At 37.8% G+C, this 20,221-nt stretch overlaps 1 protein-coding gene across 1 annotated transcript in view; it reads left to right on the top strand.

Moving 5' to 3' along the window:
* The window catches only part of ush2a (Usher syndrome 2A (autosomal recessive, mild)), a 220,568-nt gene that overhangs the window by 10,786 nt on the left and 189,561 nt on the right, over positions 1-20,221 (top strand). Inside the window, exons 5-10 of the mRNA XM_058749724.1 lie at positions 7,694-7,829; positions 9,134-9,197; positions 9,347-9,641; positions 10,864-11,048; positions 14,608-14,829; positions 16,827-16,920. Coding sequence (XP_058605707.1) covers positions 7,694-7,829; positions 9,134-9,197; positions 9,347-9,641; positions 10,864-11,048; positions 14,608-14,829; positions 16,827-16,920 — 996 coding nt within the window. The remainder of the gene's footprint in view (positions 1-7,693; positions 7,830-9,133; positions 9,198-9,346; positions 9,642-10,863; positions 11,049-14,607; positions 14,830-16,826; positions 16,921-20,221) is intronic.

Here is a 20,221-nt window from a genome sequence, read left to right as displayed (position 1 = left end):
GGCCTGTCAGGAGATGGATGGGTAGCTCGTGGCACGCTGCCCCCGCATCCACAATCTGTAAAGTGTACAGCAAAGTCATATGAACACACCAGCACTCAGCGCACTACATAAATAAAGCCGGACGGCAATAAGTCAGGTGCTAAAACGCGCCGGTATGTTAAACATTTCCGGCATTTCTAAATAAACGGCAATTCATCAAACAGAAAACGTTGCATGTGCACTATATTGGCTCAATTATATATTTCATCTTTGGTGGTAATAAATAATGAGAGCCTACATGAAATGTGGGATTGGTTATTTCACTTTGATGGTTGTTCGAGACTTGTAATCTTGCAAGTGCATGATATATGTGCTCACTTACTTGGTCTGATTTTCAATTCCATAAAGGTTGTATCAACATTTTAACTGCTTAAACATCTCATGATTTTGAAGGTCTATAATGCTTAATGACTTTACATTATAAGAAATTCTAATGTCTTCTTTTAACAAATTGTAGAATTATCAACCTGTGAATGCTGATATTAACTTTATTATTATTTTTTTTTATTATTATACTTTTTAAATAATTTTTTAAAATACATTATTATAAAAAAACAGTATTATCAATCTTTTTGAGTGAATACTTTAGTTACCTTTGTTTGTATGTGTATACTGTATATATATTAGTGCTGTCAATCGATTAAAAAATTTAATCGCGTTAATCACAGTCATGGACTGGGATTAATCATGATTAATCGCAAATTTAAAATACTAGGAATTACCTGTAAATGTGTTGAAAAAGAAATGCATGACAAACTAGTTTAAGGAAACAGAATCTTTCACACTTCCGCCAGGTATGAGACATAATCCTTATTATTCTTTTATCATTATTCTTTTGTTTTTATTCAGCCATTATCAGCCTTTAAACTGGCAATAAAACGTTTACCAAGCCACATCGCTTCAATCCCAGTATACATTTACCCAACTATTATCAAGAGTATTTCTAAATAAATACAACAAAACATTTCTTGCGACCTTACATGAAGTATTATGGCAAAATGCATTATAAAGAAGATTTGGACCTGTTCTGCAGCTGCATTAGAGCTAACATTAGCATCATGCTACACAAGACAATTTATGAGATTAATAGTACACTTTTACTCAGAACACACTTCAAACCACCATCGAGTATTTGTAATAACGTCCTTTTAAGATCACGTGTAGAATTTGGTCGTTTAATGTTTTTAAAATATGCTATTTATAGCCTTTTATATTGCTGCACAAATTAGCATTTCAGATGCACACATCCACCTCAAGAAAATCACATACAGACTATATCTATCGTAATCGTGTGTTTATTATCTTATATAATCTATAGTGGCTGTTGTCATGTTTATTTCTGCTGTGTAAAAGCCTTAACATGTATGCTCTGCTGAAACTCACGTTGTTTGATGTTACAACCGCCTCTCCGTTCTTAAGTCGTCAGGTATACATTCCAAGTATAATACACATTAGTAAAAGGATCTATTTTCATTTTTATTTGTCTATATGCACTTTGAGCGGCCGCGGTACATTAAAAAAGTAGCCCAAAAAACCACAACCCACGGCTCTGTAATTTTTTCCCGCAACTGTATTTTCAAAATAGCCCACTTGTGCCGTTACCCTGGCAACACTGGTTCGCTGTACCCTCATCACACAATGATAGATAACCTTCCGCACTGCGATGACGGCAAGAAGTTGGGGTCAAACCTTATCAAATGATTAATCTGCGTTAAAAAAATATTAACGTATTAAAAAATTTTGATTAATCACATGCGTTAACGCATTAACGTTGACACCCCTAATATATATATATATATATATATATAATGTTCCCTTCTGGTGGAATGACCTGCCCAACTCAATCCGAGCAGCTGAGTCCTTAGCCATCTTCAAGAAAACACATCTCTTACATCTTTATTTGATCCTCTAACTCTAGCACTCTCTATTCTAATTCTATTCTTAAAAAAAAAAAAGCTTGACCCTTTTAGACTTGCACTCTATTCATTTACTAACTGCTTGTTAAAAAAAAAAAAAAAATAGCTTCTCTATTCTTTTTGTATTCTATGTTTCCTTTTATTTACTATACAATTAACAAAAAGCAAAAATGGCCTCTAACACTAGCTTACTCTATTCTTTTTGTTTTCTATCTATTTTCTTTTTCTTTATTATATAATTAAAAAAACCTTGCTATGTTTACTGCTTTAGGCTAACTGAGACTTGTCATAGCACTTGCATATTGTTCTTTTGTTGATTTTGATTGCTTCCACTGTCCTCATTTGTAAGTCGCTTTGGATAAAAGTGTCTGCTAAATGACTAAATGTGTGTATATATATCTATATATATATATATATATATATATACTACTAGATAGATAGATAGATAGATAGATATAATTGTGAGCGTAAGCAATGGTGATGGTCATGCTTGCTATAGCAAACTCCACAATAAATAAATAAATAATATGAACATCGTCTCAAAATAAAATTTTCCATAGAAAATACCTTATTTATTGGTGGTGGGTTGTCTTAACCCTTTTTTTTATTAAGGTTCCCCAGAGAAATTAAGCATTTTCATCCATAGATGAGCCATAGATATAGCTCTCCTTGTGTTTCCAGCACTTTCAAAGTCAGAAACAAGTGAGAAAAACGGGAAATAACAGGACAATCACTTAGGCATTGCTCTTTCCATTCTTGCACTGAAGCTGCATTGAATTCACCCTCCTCGCTTACTGGTGAGAGAGCATGCTTGATTAATATCCTTAATGACAACCGGATCAATTAGGAACATTTGCACTTGTAAATTGCTTGTAAATGTCATGTTTTCAAGAAACAGTCCACTTGAAATCATTATCTTGATGTAAAAAGATTGTAATTCACCACATATCTAGATATTCCTGCATCATTACCCCTGCAGGAAGACCATTAATGATACTGTAAAAACAAACAGCTTCCAGTAAAACAATTATTCCATATGCTTACATACACTGGGGTTTATGAAAATTTGCTAATTTCCCAGTTTAAAATGTCAAAGTTGCAATCATACCCATTGCGCTCGCTGTTCTGTTGTGCACAGTCACTGCTTGAACATATGGTAAATATTAAATAATAATAAATATCTAATCAGATTTAGTATTTAATGCCACTTATCATTAAGGTACAAAAATGCACCACTTATCGTCTGCCTGGATTTTACAGGATCTTCACTCTTCAGCATCATAAGCAAGCTTTTTCTTTATGTGAGGATGCTCATTCTTTACTGACACCTAACCATAACTGTAAAAACTATAGTAATATTACATTGTATTGAGACCCTAGTTAGTAAAAATAAATCATATTCTGTTCAGACACAGTGAACAGTGGAAAAAAACTCAAGATATGCTTTCTGTGTAAAGCATAGCCTCTCAAGAGTTATTACCTTTATTAAAAGCACTGACACATTGCCTTATATATTTCTGACTTCTCCAGCTCCACAGAGACAATTTTCTTTTCTTAAATAAACTGTCATGCTAGTCTTAATATATTGTTGCCATCCTCACAGCAGGAGGAAGAAGGCTGGTATAAAACATGTATATGTGAGATTGGTAATTGTATCTTTAGAGTACTTGAGTAGAACAAATGTTTCTCTCTCATGGCTGCGTTAATGTGATAAAGGGGAAATTGGCTTTTCATCAGTTTTCTTCGCACAGTAATGGTGGACAGTGAAGAGAGGCCCCGGCGTCAATAGCAGCACTGCAAACTTCCTGTCTGTGATGGTTATATTTCACATCACCGCACTGGCCTCTGAGTGCATTATGAAACATGTGATAATGTAACAAATTACAAATAGGAAAACCTTTTTGCTTCATTTAAATGATAAGAATCGCAGTGAGGCCTAGCTATAAGCCATAAATAAAACATCTCACGTGTTTGCGGTTATGTATGTGTGAGTGTGTATGAGGTGGCGGGAGAGAGTGTGTGTTCACAGATAGAAGGGCAGGGCTCCGGCAGGTATCAGCATTAAAAGAGGAGGATTGCTCGCGCTGATACCCTCATCCAGAGTGGAATATTTCTAGAGGCCCTGACAGCTCCTCCAGTGCCGAAATGGAAAGGGCTTTATCATGGAATGGTTTGTCACTCACGCTGCTGCAGACGACTTGGCTTCAGGTTAAGCTTGTATCTGCCCCTGCTTTATGGTCCAAGCCCAAAGATCACAACATTGTTTTTGGTGTGAATTATGAAATCGCTGATATAAAAAGCCCCCAGTTAGATTTTAGAAAGATTGTGCACTGTTGTTTTCTTAGAACAGAATCGCAGGCTAAATTGTCTTCCTTGAACACACAAAAAGGGTTTTAAGTATTTCATAAATTCTCATGTCAGATGGTCTGCTTCAGTTTAAAGAGGTCATATTTTATTAGTTCATTCATTTTTTTCCCCAGAGGTTTCTTTTTACACAAACAGCCATAGTTTAGTTTTTCCCTGACCTTTTTTTTGTTTGTTTTTTTTTTGCTTTTTCTCATACCATTGGAGGCAAAATGCAGGCTACGAGTTTGCTGTTGAGTCTAATGCAAAGTGTAATAATCTGTTTCCTTCTCAGGATTTCAGTGCAAATGGTCTAAAGTGCTAAACCCTTTCAAAACAAGCTGTTTTTGCAACTCATTTTCAATAAATGTTCAATAAAAGTTACTTCTAAATGATGAAGAATTAGTAGCTTTTCAATTTTGTGATCCTTTTAAAGATCTTGTGTTGCCACATGTAAAAAAAAAAAAAAAACAGCTAATATTTGTTCAGTATTCAATTCTACAAGGCTGATGGACAGTAGACCTTTAGCAGTTAGGTAGTGTTACTATTTCTTAATGTCAGCTATTAAGTTACAGCTTTGGCTCAGTGTTTTTAGGGTGTTGTGGTGTCTTATGACACTCTCTTAGCGTTGCCATTTCCCATAGATTTAAAGCTAAAAAAATGTTAGTACTTTTCCACCATTTACAAAATATGTATTTATGTGGCTTCTTTATGTAAAGCTGCAATACTTTAGGAACAAATTATTGTTAGTTTTGTCTAGGAGTTTCTACTGCTAGTTGGATCTTTGCTTAATGGCCATTGTTATATAAATAATGGCATAAATTTGTTGCACATTCTGGTAAATCCCTGTGCAGATTAAATGTTCCTTTTTCAATTTGAAAGCGGAGAGGAGCTTTTAAGATGTCAGCACCTGCTGATTAGTACGTTACTAAGAGCTCCACAGAACGGCCAGTTATTAATCTGCTCCACACTGGTTTGATCTCATAAGGCAGCGTTCCAGACAGGTCAGACCAGTCCCACACTACAAACACACACCTGCATTCTAACACAATATGAGCTACCCAAGTGATGCACTTAGGACACAAGCAGTTCAAATCAGCAAACACTTATTTTCCCCACCTTAAAAACACACACATACACACTGATGTTGATAAACCTGACACAATGATAAACTCAAAAAGGAAACTAGGCAGTAACAACTTTACTGCGCTGCAGTGTGTACTGTAAGCAGCCTATGATTACCATATTCACATAATTCAGTTTTTACAAGTTTTTATCAAGATATTTCAAAGATAGATCAGATAGATTGTTGCAGGAATGATGTAATTTTGTAGGCCAGCCCAGAAGTTAGCATTACCCTGGTTCCCTCCATAAAAAGCCAATAGGATTTTGCCATTGGCTGGATTATTGCAGAAAATAAGCTCTGTGACTGACAAAAGTTTATGATTCTTACATTTTGTTCACAAAGATAATCTTTACAAAAAAACGACAAACTACCACTAACCTTCCAACAACTCGTTTAGTCTTCATTTAAAATTTACAAGTTGGAATGTTTGAAAAAGAATAGTTTGGAGTAGTGTGAGCATAAACACAACGAGGCTTTAACTGTGGGCTAGTATGAAGATGAGTTTTGCATGATAATGTTTAATGTCCCAGACAACCTCTGTAGTCCCATTTAGCCATTTGTTAGCAACTGCCTTTTTCAAGACACATAAAGTCTTTGAAAATCAGGAGTGGGGAATTATTGATGTATTTTATGTAAAAACATAAAAACACATTGAGCTTCTGTTAACCACAGACCTTATTTTAGGCATTTAATAAAAAAAACCCCACTGACTTTGGGACAATGAATGAAACCAGAGGTTCAAAAATGCTAACTATGTATCAAATAATGTATCATATAAATGGTGTTTATTCACATTTAATGGTGAAATCTAATAACAAAAACAAATCCCAAAGTCATATGTGTAATACTTTAATAAACACAATTTAAACTATAACTAAAGCAATGCACAAATTAATCATTGAAACTACTGCAAAAAATGTGACCAGAAGAATGGCGGTCCTTCCTTTCTGACTGAAATAGTCCAATTTCCTGCTGGAGTGAATGAAGCTGGAATCAAAACCAGATTGTACAAGCAGCCATGTTTGGCCGTTTAGCATAGCGCCTGAGGCTGTAGATGCTGTATCAATGCCATTCTCCATTCTAAAATCTAAATTTTGCTATTAGTGTGTTCTGATGAAATTTATTTTACAATCACATATTTATGGTTAATATTTCACTACATAAAGAGATGCATTATTATTGCCTGATTAATAGTTAAAAATTATAAAATGAACTTGAATTTAATCTTTTTCTCTATTTGCTGCCTTGGAAAATCACATCTAAGGGACATCACTAGCAAAGTATTCAACTTCATTCTTTTGGTGCTATCAGCCATTCTGCATCATCATGAAGTCATGAATGTGAATGCCAATGGATGATTTTCTCCAGGCATTTTAGGCCTCCTTGGATTGTAACTGAAAATATGTTGTTTGTTGACACATTAAGCTCAATGATTGATTTTGTTTGGAGCTCATTTGGTTGGATGAAAAAACAAAACTTCACTTTTTTGTGTGAAACATAAGTTGCATGATATTACTTTGTTTAGTAAACAGTTGGGTAAAAAACAGTATCACACTTTTGCTGTTTGTGCCAAATCACAACCATCTTGTCTGATATTGCTTAAATATCCCATGTCATAAATACTTCATTGTATTAATTTTAACAATTTTGATGATACAAAAAGGCTTGATGGTACAGTTGGAAAACAAATACCCCCATATTATTGTCCCAAAGCAACAGTTACTAGAATGGAAGGAGGAGAGGAAATAAATGCTAGGAAAGCAACAATAGGAGCACCAGAGCTCTTTCAAGAGTCTGCAGGGCTGGTAAATGGGATGAAGCACTTCAGGATTCATTTACATCACTGTGACGTTGCTTCAGATCTCAGCAGCAAGTCACTGGCCGGTTAGAGATTTCAAGAATAGCCTCTCTACAGTCTTCAATCAGCGGCCATGAAAGAGAGCAGCTTAAGGATCCTCCAGTCTAGCGCTGCCTTCATCCTTATGGATTTTTTAGTTGATTTATTTCCATGCACCTTTTTTAAAGGAGACTGTGAAAGAACATGCAAATATGAATGTGATGAAGGGGCGTTATCTGAGAAAAGTACCCGCAATCATCAGCCATAAAAAACATAAATATTAGGTCTGTTGCCTTGCTGCCTACATGACATCCTTTCTGTCATGGTACATTACTGATATGGAAGCCATATTATTTTTATTATATATGTTATAGCAATTGACTGAATCATGCATTTTGTAACTCATTTGTCTTATTTCTAATGAATCCATAGATACATGACACAAGTGTGAGCTTGTTCCTGAATGGTCAAGAGGATGATGGCACAGCTTTGGACACACAAACCTTGGCAGGACCAGTTGATGACATAATCTCAGAGGGTGCCCTGTGGATCGGTAGAAGTTCTAATGGTAATGATTTCTGTACTCCTACATTGCTCTTTCAGTTTTTATTATGCTGTTTTTATTATATATTTGATTTTTTTTTTCAAAGCTGCAGCTATCCTCATCTAACAGTTTCACACAGTTTCCTATCACTCAAATTGAGTGCGGAAAAGGACACACTAATTTGCAGACATGTTACATTTTTCCATTATAGAAATATTCATAAGCCTGCAACTAATCATAGTTGGAGTTTATATAGGTCAAGGGTGACCATATGGCAACAAATAATCTCCTCATAAATGAGATGAGATGGGATTTCTGTAATACCCCCAGGGAATGAAATACACACAATCACACACACACACACACACACACACACACGTTTTGAATACACATGCACAAATAGCATAGACTTGCTAAAGTTTCTTTAAGTTCATTCTGCATTCATTTTAATCTTAGCTCAACATTGCTGTGTATGTTTGCAAAAATGACAATAATTTTGCCCAGATCTCTCAGAGGACACAGTAGGTTGGTTACCAGTGCTGCTTGTTTCTCTCATTTCCTAAATGGCACAGAAGTACAAGGGAGCAATCCACTGTACTGTATACACTCTTCAAATAGAGCATGCCTCATTTACTGTCAAACATGCACACACACAACAGCTTCACATGAAAGTTGCAGTCTGTGTAATCCATTTTGCACACATTTCTAACTCTACATCCAGAGCCCAGGGGTCTGAAATGCTTGTTTGATTCATGTAGAACTCATGTGGACAAAGCATAGAGGGAGTTCTTATAAGATTTAAAGTCAAAGGCAGGTTCAGACAAACATCATGCCATTTGAAATTTTTGACTAGAGCACAAAAATACAAATTTTGAATCATTTATTTTATGTATGCATGTATTGCATACTCATATGCATACAAACCCCTTATTAATTTGTGTTTTTATTTTTTAATGAAATTAAATATGCTATATAAATACGACAATATCTCATATAAAACACAGACGCAGCACACAAAGATGAAAAGATTTCAGGGCAAACATCCATATATGACATCTCAATCAGAGCCGGTTATTAGAACAGAAGTGATTATATCTTATCTGTTGATGTGGATGGATCTGCACGTTTAGGCTTGGATCTATGCCGCCCATCCAGCCGGTGGGATTAATGCTCACAGAGAACTGTAAATAAGCATAATAGATCCCACCATGCAGCAAGTGTCTCTTTAACTCAAATAAAGACATAGATAAGGTAATCCACTAGTTGCTATGGATTCTGCAGACCGTCTTCAATAGCGCCCATTGACTTTCCTTTCTTTTTCTCCCCAGGATCAAATCAATTCATTGGAAGGATGCAGGATTTTAGATTTTATCCAAAGGCATTAACCAACAGGTAAGTATAAGGTCACAGGGCATTAACATCAGATGTAGCTGCAGAAGTAGTTTTACAAAGATGTGCTATATATATTCTGGGTCCTGAAACAAAACCAGTGTAAAAACACAGATGTGAACAATTTTAAATCATGCATTTTTATATTTCAGAGAGATTGAAGAGGTGTACACTGGACAGTTCCCTCACCTACACACCCAGTTGACATGCCGCTGCCCTTCCAGTCACCCCAGAGTGCACCCCCTAGTGGAGAGGTACTGCATTCCCAACGCAGCCAATGATACCACCAATAACAAAGTGCTCCGTCTGAACCAGGATGCCCACCCACTGCATTACATCAATGACAATGACATTGGAACCACCTGGATCTCCTCCGTCTTTCCCACTTTAGAGCTGCTGGACAAAGGAATAACCATTACTATAGATCTGGAGAATGGACAGTACCAGGTACATACCCACCAATAAAGGTTTTTAGTTTAGCTTCATAAAAGTTTAGTTTAAGGAGCATCAAGACAATATATGGTTTAAAGCAGTGATTCTTAAAGGGGTCATGAACTGCCTTTTTTATTATTTTGTACTGTTCTCTGAGGTCCCCTTATAATGTTATTTTTGTAAACGGCAACCGCTATGATTGGCTAACAGTTGTGTATGTTTGACAGCGTACATTCCTCATAGATGGACGCTGCTGTGATAACTGACGCGGTCTGAAACTTCATTAAAAATAAAGTTCATCCACTCTTTCCTAATGTTGGGATCAGAAGGAAGGCAAGGCAAAGACCGTTTTTCCACTAATTTTTCCACTTTCAACTTGGCACCGCACAGCGTCTTGTTGTGTTCAGAGCCATCTATATCGTTTGATTTCTGCGTAATCCTGCCTTTGCTTCTTTTGTTTACATGCGCAAGACATGCAGTGCTGTAGAAGCAGGCATTGATTTTTTTCTGCAAGAGGCTGTGTTTGGAATTTTGGTTTCTCAGTTCATGACCCCTTTAACTATTTTGACTCCAAGGCCCCACTTTGTCTTGGACAATATTACCTCATTTAGACCCTCATATCCTCATGGCATTTTAATTATGATAATGTTACTACAACAACATTTTAAGATTTATTGGGGGGCCCCCAGAAAGGTTGCAGAGGCCCCATTTAGGCCCAGGACTTCTGTTTGAAAGCCACTGGTTTAAAGTAAGCTTCAACCTGACGTTGTCTATTTGTGTGGCTGCTTTCTCAAATCTAGACACTGGGTAGCGTCTTTTCCATTTGAATACACTAAAGCCGACCTAAAGTCCTTTGTGTTTGTCTGAGTGAGTCGCCCAGTCATCCATGTGGCTAAGCCAAGCTGAGCAGAGAGTCCAGCTGTAAAGAAGTAGAGGATTTATGCAGCTCTGCCTCAGTCTCTCCTCTCAATACCAGATAAAACACACCACCACACAGACTTTGAAGTGTCCACTTAGTCAAAGCTGCAACCAGTTTCTCGACAAACTCCTCAAAATGAAGCCACAGAGGGAGAGAGGGAAGAGTAAAGCGGTGCTTCAAGCTGTTCTTCAAAGCGCCGGCGTGCTTTAGGAGGCGGCAGAGCATTGACTGTTGCTGTGCAGATAATAGATAATCCATTGCTGTTTAGTATTTCATGCATATTTCACCCTCTGTCAATTTTTCATGCTTCCTTTACAGGTTTTCTACGTGATACTCCAGTTCCTCAATGCTCAGCCTGAAGCGGTCCGCATTCAAAGGAAGACAATCGGGAGCTCAGAATGGAAGGACTGGCAGTTCTTGGCCAAGAACTGCAGCTACTTTGGGATGGAGGATAACGGGCCTTTGGATCGTCCTGATTCTGTAAACTGTCTACAGTTGCCCAGGTAGTCTATACACACACACGCACTCTATATGTCTGTTAGTCCATCCACAGGCACTTCTGACTCTGATAACAGTCCTTTCTTTATTCAAGTCCAAACTGTTAGAAAACAGCAAAAAAAGTTCTGTACATTTTTTTTTTACATTTTGAGTAGGCTAAATTAACCATTTTATTCTTGGACTTATTAAAAGCTTACACTTTTATTTTTCTCTGTGTGTAAACAAACACATTTAACTGCTTATCAAACAGAAAAAAAAAAAAACTAGATAGATCGATATAATATAAACCTGGTACATTTCAAAATTTACCTGGAGTGCTTTCTCAACCTTTCTACTCCTCTCATCATAAAAACGGAGCCCCACACGAAGAAATAGCGGTTCACATCGCGTCTTTTGCACGCTCAGGTTTGTTATTTCAAATGTAGATGTGCGGCAAGCACACACACTGCACACTTCTGTGCCGCACTATGGCTCTGACAAGGTTTTGTTTCGTCCTCCATGCCATAGGTGCAGATTTATGTTTCTGCCGGTCAGTGCCCACTGTTCACACTGCATAACGCGTACTTGTAATATCTGAGAGAGAGGGACAGCATCCAGTTTTGTTCACATAAAACTGGACGCACCGGCGGCGCTCTCTCTCACTCATATAGTGAGGGAAATCCACCTGCGATCCGAGTGGAGAGGTTAGGCTACTCATGAACTGAATATGCGCTCTGCAATAATAACGTGATTGGTGCCTATGGTCCACGCTGATAGCTGTTCCGGGGCAGTTTTTTAGTTTTCATCTCCATAAACATATATATAGCAGTAAAGCTAATACAGTGGCTGGAAATCTGTTTATCCTTCGGTTCCTCGTGCTTCCCCATCTTCATAGAGAGCACGGTTCATGGAACTTGCTCAGAGTCAGAGTGCTTTTGGAAAGCTGGAAATGGCGCGGCCGCGATTTCCACACATTTTTAGACGCTGTGAACAGGGAAATCTATTTAGAGTGCCTTATTGTATTAATTAAAATATCGATATTTGGCGCCAGATATCGATTCTCGTATCGTATGGAGAAGGATATATCGCCGTATCGATTTATTGTCCCACCCCTAGTAAGCTGTATCAAAGTGGGTTGAGACAAGTTCCTACTTTGATAAAAGCAGCGGATTGTCATTTAGTGAGCTTTTGGAGGATCTAGGAGGAGAATGGGGAGGAAAATGCTGCTCTTGGCAGCAGTCCAGCCTGCTCAGATCTGATCTCTGCTGTCCTTGGCCGCAATCAAGACAGCAGAGATACTTAGCTGTTATGGACCACACAAGCACCTGGTTTCACATGCATACGAAAGAGAAAATGAGAACAGTTATTTTAATGGATTTGGGCCGAGAGGGTTATCGTAACTGTTTATGACGATAAACTACAGTTCATGTGTCTTTTTTTTTCTAATTTGACGGGGCACATTAAACATTCATAATTATCCCTCACAAAAGGATTAGTGAAAGGCAATCATGTTTAAATTATACATTTTTCTTTCAGTCTACCTACAGTTATTTGAGGACCCACATTGAAGCACATTGTTTAAATGTGTAAATACATGTCTACACTAGTGGTTCTCAACCAGGGGCCGGGGCCCACTAGGGGGCTTCAGCAAACTTCCAAGGGGGTTACTGGATGACTTAAAGTTTTTAAATAAATCATTTTTATTAATACAATCAGATAAAATCAAGTAATCTAACTTTGAATTACAAAAGAAAATAATAATTAGCTATTTATTTTCCCCTCTCAATAACTATATATTTTTTTAATGTTCTTTAAAGTTCTTGAAACACACAATGAATCATAATTAATTTAATATATGAATAATCACAGTTTCTGTTTATAAAAAGTTTGAAAACAACGACAGGGGGCCTTACAATCATAAAGGTTGAGAACCAATGATCTACATAACATCATACTACATTTTAAGTTGGGTCATGATGAATATGTTTAAAATGTTAGCTATTCATCCTGCTAAGTTTGGTCCTGCTTGGATGAACGCCATAATGACCAGATGTTTCAACACTTTACCTGTCTGAGTATTTTAGTTTACAAACAAAAGCTTCGACCCAGTGGCATAAGGGTCTGCACTTAGACTCTTCAGACATGTCACATCATAGCATGTGGGGAAAGAGAGGGATAGAGAGCACAGGTAGATGGAGAAGAGATGGGGACAAAAGACTTTCTTCACACAGGTTTGTCCTGGATAAGTCTACCAGCATTAGGGCTGAAACGTGCAGAAGCGCTCTGTGGATCTTTCTTGAGAGTGAATAATGCAGTAGGGGCTATACCTGTCCTGCCCCCTGGAAAGACCTCGAGAACTTTCTCATTCACCCCATTTATTCCTGCCCTCTGAGAAATCTCCCTTTCAAACCCCATATAACTAAACTATATTTTAAACCTGTATTAGTGAAATTTCCTCTCAGTAGTTCTAAGATGCAAAGAAAAGACCTTTGCTTTTCCAATTTCTTTGATGTTTGTTCATTTCAGCAGCTAGTGACACGTTTCATTTTAAACCTGACAGCGTGTTACCCTGCTATGTCAAAACTTGAAAATCTCGGTCTCTTTCAATCACTCACACGCTCAAAGCTTAAGATGCAGGAATATTATTCCTTTTTCCCTTTCTTTTTTTAGTCAGTAGGATAATATAAAGGGTACATTTTATGTTTGTAACACTTTAAAGGGGTTGTTCACCCAAAAAATAAGGTACTGTCATCATTTACTCATCCTTATGTCTTTTCAAAATATGCCTGATGACTAATTTTCTTCCAAGGAGAAATATATGAAATAATGCCATAATTTAAGACATTAAGAACTAAATGGATTTCAGGGTTTATACTTTTTGTGACCAATGAATTTATAGGATAAGGTTTTTTATTTCTTTATTTTTTCATTTCACAAATACCAATTTCAGCATGAAAAGTATTTTAGAACTGGTCCCACTTTATATTAGGTGGCCTTAACTGCTATGTACTTGCATCAAAATATAAGTACAATGTACTTATTGTGCTCATATTGTATTGCAAGACACTTTTGCTGCTATTGAGGTGGGATACGGTTAAAGTTAGGGACAGGTTTGGTGGTATGGGTAGGTTTAAAGGGTTACTCCACCCCAAAATGAAAATTTTGTCATTAATTACTTACCCCCATTTTCATACTTTTCTGGGGCTCGACAGTGTTATTTACTTGGCAGTCAGTGGGACAGTCACAAGACTCCCGGTTTTCATCCAAAATATCTTAAATTGTGTTCCGAAGACAAACACATTTTTTTACGGCTTTGGACCGACATGGGGGTAAGTGATTAATGACAAAATTTTCATTTTGGGGCGGAGTAACCTTTTAAGTACAATTTAACATGTATGTACACAATAAGTGCATTGTATCAAATGAATAATTTAAATGTAAGTACACAGTACTTAAGGCCACCTAATATAGAGCTTTGCATAACCTCCTAAAATTATATTCTTTGTAGAATTTTTCATGACCTTTTCAGGTCTGGAAATTACACTTGATGCAATTTTTTAAATTTGTGTCTATCTTTTGCATCAGCAACATACCTTTCTCCCGTGGAAATATCACCTTCAGCATGCTGACACCTGAGCCGAACCTGCGACCGGGCTACAACGACTTCTACAACAGTGCCGCCCTGCAGGAGTTTGTGAGAGCCACACATGTGAGAATCCACCTCCACGGCCAGTACCATACCCAAGATCCCACGGTTCCTTTCCGTCATCGCTACTACGCTGTGGACGAGATCACCATTAGCGGCAGGTCCGAAACCAACAGCACCCTGACACCAGTCAACCCCAATCAGCTGTTACGCGACACAATCTCCCCTTTTTGCCCCATGATTACTGTTCCCAGTAATAAAATTTGACATAATTTGTGGACTTTTTAAATTTGATTGGATTTCTGTGTTTGATGAGAAAATCAGTAGGCAGATAAGGCAGAATAATTCAGACTTTGATGAAACCAAAATACTTTTAGGTTCAAGACCAAGTGGAGATGGGAGACAAATTATGTTTGCTAGTTTGACACAACTGGAGGATCGATGACATGTCTGTTATTAGCCACAGAAAGTAATGCCATGTTTAACACAGATTTTGTCTTCCCGTTAATGGTCTTGTAATTACAGTGTGGATGCCACATTTGGAAATCACTGGCAGGAAAACTTCAGAACTTGTGTTTTTTCTCTCAGAGGCTTCAGCTAATCAGTCTGAAATGTTCTTCTACGTCTCTCAAGAATGTCGAAAATGTTCTTTTGTCTCTTCAGAAGCCGAGACATGGTGTTATACCCATGTATACCTTCAGACATTAAACAGCCACTGTTCTTACGACTATGGTAATTATGTCATTATGCAGGCAGCTGTAACTTGGCTCGCTCTCGCTGTGCGAGTGTGTCTGAGTGAGCGAGAGAAGGCAGCTTTAATTAAGAGCTAGTTAAACTGGCACAGACGAAATCGAGATTTAGAGACTGTGAAATCTCATCATCCTCTGACATTCAGAGGTGTCCCCCGTCCTCCCCGCCTTTTCTCTCTCTCTTTTTTTTTCCTATACGGCTCTCTTCTTTCGCTCTCTGAGACATCCCAACAGCTTCGCCGGAGAAACAAAGGCAGAGAGTAAACAGTAGTGGATTCGCCCCCTTAGGGAGACTGACAGTTCAAACCCGTGAGAGGCTGAGAAGAGGATGTATGTGTGTTTGGGGACTAAAATGTGCGTAAATTCAGCCTTTGAGGTATTCTGACAGGGTGTCAAGCTGTGTCTGGGAGCATTAGTGTCTGCTTTACGCTCATACGGTAATAACCTCCAGCAATAACGACAGCCCTCTTTCTTTTCCACTCCTCCTCTCTTGTTTGCTTGTTACGTTGTTTGTTTGAGTAACGGAGGTGAAGGGTGCTGCTTTTAGAGGGAGCCGTGTAAAGATGGGTGGATGATAATGCCGAATAAGGGCCCTTGAGAATGAATAATTAAAGCAGTGACCTGCAGGTGCGTGTTCCGTCTGATGGAGACCTGTCAGGTCTGCTGTTGTACATTACGACATGCCGTTGATATTTCCACTGGCATTTATAAATGTTGAATGCGAATGTCCTATTAGCCATGCACAGAGAGAATGAAGGAATGAAAGACTGATAGAGAGATCTAGGGAATGTGAAAAGGGAAGAGGAAGATTTTGTCAGGTGCCGTTGATGTTGCTGACCCTGTTGATTTGTTGAAACCTGCTACGTATTTCCAAGTGGCCTTAAAATGGAAGAGAAAATTATACATTTAGGTTTAAATTAACTGTAGAAATTGTATTGATAATATATATATTTTAAAATAATTAAATGTGACATTTCCTGCAACTGATTTGACATCAGACTAATTTCATGTCAACATAAAATTACAGCAGTTTTTTTATTTTTAATGGCCTAAAATGGTTATTGCATGTCATTCCAACATAATAATTTATTCCAATATAATATAATACAATAATAAAAAAAAAATCTTATTGCTGACATAACTAAGCCCTTATATTTTTCAGCCAGTCAGGTCCCGCAGTATGTGTCACACTATGGAAGTAAAATTATTATTAACATAATCTGCATTATCATCACATCCTGTTTTTTGAGCTAATTCTTCAATCTCACCCTATTTCTGTTTACTGTATTAATGTAAATCCATATTCCGGCTTTTCCTTGGGAAGAAGTTCCATTAGATGTATGAGAAGAACAGCTATGAAGGTTCTCCAGAAGGATGTGGCTTCTAATTGTGTGTCTTTGTCCCCTTAGGTGTGAGTGCCATGGCCATGCAGACAGCTGTGACACTAGTGTGGGTTCGTACCACTGCGCCTGCCTCCCAGAGAGCCACACACATGGAGCTAATGTGAGTCCCGCAGGGGAGGTCCCCTTTTAATTAACCACTTCCCTTTAATGACGTGCAAGAGTCCTCTTTAATGAACAGCACACTCAAAAATAGGCTTTAATGGAATTAAAGAGAGAAAAAAGCAGTGAGAGAGGAGGAGGAGGAGGAAGAGGAAAACAAGAGACAGAAAGATCATTCACGCACATCTCCAGTTTCATGATGAAAAGAGCTAGAAGTAGTAGAAAAAAGAAAGGGGAAGAAGAGAAGGAAGTGGTTTTGTGGGCAGGAGTGCTCTAATCGTCCTGTCCCATCAGCCCCTGGGTGTCTTGATGATGAGTCCAGCAAAGGTAATTATATCTCAGGGAAAGCTCTGATGACATAAGGCTCCAGTACTCACACTTTTCAAGAATGCCAATGTTGGGAAGCTACTTTGAAACTGTAGTTTGCCAAGCTACTCAGAATTTGAGAGAGAAAAAATAAGAGCTAAAGTGCCAAAAAGGGCTTATTAAAGTGTATATACTGTATATAAATTTTCATGAACCATTCGAATAAACTGTTCAAAGCTACGTATGAGAGAGAGCAACTGATTCAATGATTTTCTGGTGCTAAATATGAGAGAAAGGTTCATCGAGTCCAAACTGATTCACTATAATGAATCAAACCTTCTCACCGTATTTGGGTGAACTGATTAAACTGAATGAATCGGTTCACTAGAATGAATCAGATTTCTAGAGAAAGGGCCTTTTTAGGCAAACCGATTCACTAAAATGAGTCGGACATTCCTACATATGATAAAGAGGAACATTTAGGGCAAACTAATTCAGTAGATGGGACCATTTAGAATGAACTGCATTACTTGAACGAATCAAACCTTTTGACATTACATTTGAGAAGAAAGACCATTTAGGAAAGAGTGTTTGATTTATAGCTTCAGCAAAGCTGTGTGTGCAATACAATATGACATTAAAAGCAAATATATAACATTTGATTGCGTTAGATAGCCTGTTGTTGGCAAACCAAGCCACATTGTTTGACAACAGTAACTTTCACGCTACTGAAAAATGTAGTTGTTGGTTTTAAACTATATTTGAAGAACTGCTTTTGGCAAAATAAAAGCTTTTTCAATATTCTCCATCTTCTCCAGTCCTCTCTGGAATCTCTTTCGCAGTTCATCCTATTGAGAATCTGCACTGTCCAGATCGCTGCATATAATTCTGAACATTGGGAGCAAGTCCCAGGATTAAACTTTTAAACCTGATGTTTGGTGATTTAAATTATTCACCAGATGTCATGCATTATTCAGGGCCAGACACGACACACTCTCTACTGCTGCTACTGTTGTTGTTTTCACTGAAACAAACAAGGGCCACATCTAACACGTAGATGCTGAAAAGTGTGTGTGTAAATATGATAAATATGAGTTGTCTCACCGCCCTAAACGCCCCTAGACCCAAACACCTGGCTTCGAGGAGGGACTGCCGCCTGCCCCGGAGCTATCTGTTGTGTTTGCTTACTAGCTCTGAGACACAGACCTAGGCTGGCCCTACTAATGTTTGCTTCCTCGTAATATTCCAGCCAGAGCTGTGAAAGTGTCTCATTTCTCGTCTTCAGTGCACATGGAGTGAACTGATTGTCACTGAGTGGGAACGGCAGTATTGGTGGTTACATGTGCGTTTGTGACATGGACATTCATGTTATTCACGTTCCGAGAACATTTCGATGTGTCCTTGTTGATGCCTCAGCCACATTCCACAACATTCAGCCCTCAGAAGCTATTCAGACAATGTCTATTAACAAATCTTTATCTCTGTGTAAGAGTGTGTCTTCTAGACCACTGAGGTCAGATCCTAATTACCAGCATGGAGAGGAGTGTAGCTAGATGAAAGTCGTGACGATACTAACAGATTCAAGGAATAGTTTACCTAAAAATGAAAATTTTGTCATTAATTCCTCACCCTCATGTCGTTCCAAACCCATAAGGTGCTCGTTCATCTTCAGAACACAAATTAAGATACAGTATTTTTGATGAAATCCGTAATTCGCAACTACCACGGTTCAAGGCAAAGAAAGGTTGTAAGGACATCATTAAAATAGTCCATGTGTTATGATACTCTCGTGAACGTGTCGAAGACACAGAAGAGAAGAAATTGTCAAATAAAGTCGTTATTTTTGTTTTCTTTGCACACAAAAAGTATTCTCTCGTACATTCATAACATTACGGTTGAACCACTGATGTCACATGGACTATTTTAGGACTATTGCTACCTTTCTGACCTTAAACGTAGTTATTTTGCTGCCTATGGAGGGTCAGAAAGCTCTCGAAAATCATCAAAAATATCTTCATTTGTGTTCCGAAAATGAACGAAGGTCTTACGGGTTTGGAACGACATGAGGGTGAGTAATCAATGACAGAATTTTCATTTTTGGGTGAACTATCCCTTTAATGTCCACCTTTTGTGAACCATTTGATATACCTGAACCACTTGAATGAAACGATAGAGTGATTTTTAGATTGATTAGAATGATTCACTTATTATTTGAGACCCCGTGAGACACAAGTAATATTATTTACAATAATAAACAAATATATTTATTAATAATATTTTTGTAGATTTGTTTTGTGGTTTTGTTTTATAGCTTCTTATTTAGTTAACTGGTGTATCACCAATTGGAGGAATATTCTCAGCAAAATTAAACTCAGTCACTCTAAATATCAGACACAATCGTATCAGCATTATGAAATATTAGTGTCCCTTCCGCTATAATTACTGATTTAAAGTTGCGTAACCAGTCTCAGTGCGATCCCTTCGGTCTTTTCTAGAGTGACTATAAATGATGAAGAATGCCGTTTTGGCAATGCATTGCTAAAACCTTGTGTTTTCAAACAGGCTAAAGGTTAACTGTAGGCTCGCTACTGGTGCAGCCACGCGCAGACCTTTCCTGAGGGAGCGTGAAATTAGCCATGGCATTCACAGAGGCCTTTCACACGGGATGAAGGCTCTTTCCCCACTGGAGCCCGGCTTCTCTCCACCTCACACACTGGAGACGAATACAAAACACACAATACCTGCATGTGCTGATCTCTGTCCTGCACTTTTCGTTTTATGTTTTTAAATTAGTCTACTTATTACCATATTGATCAACTTTGGATGAACACATGTTTGGAACCGGTTCTTTATTTTTTAACATCTACCTTTGTTTTTTTTTAAAGGTTAATTTATGCTTTAGTATTGCAAAACTGTTGCACTTATAGTAGCTCTCTCTGAAACTACATTCTGCAATGTGTAAAAATTCGAATCCCTGTAGCATGTTGTCAGACCCC

Source organism: Onychostoma macrolepis, chromosome 17 (assembly GCF_012432095.1).
Source record: "Onychostoma macrolepis isolate SWU-2019 chromosome 17, ASM1243209v1, whole genome shotgun sequence".
NCBI lineage: Eukaryota > Metazoa > Chordata > Actinopteri > Cypriniformes > Cyprinidae > Onychostoma > Onychostoma macrolepis.
Note: the sequence above shows the minus strand (reverse complement) of the source record. Positions and strands in the feature narration are given on the sequence as shown.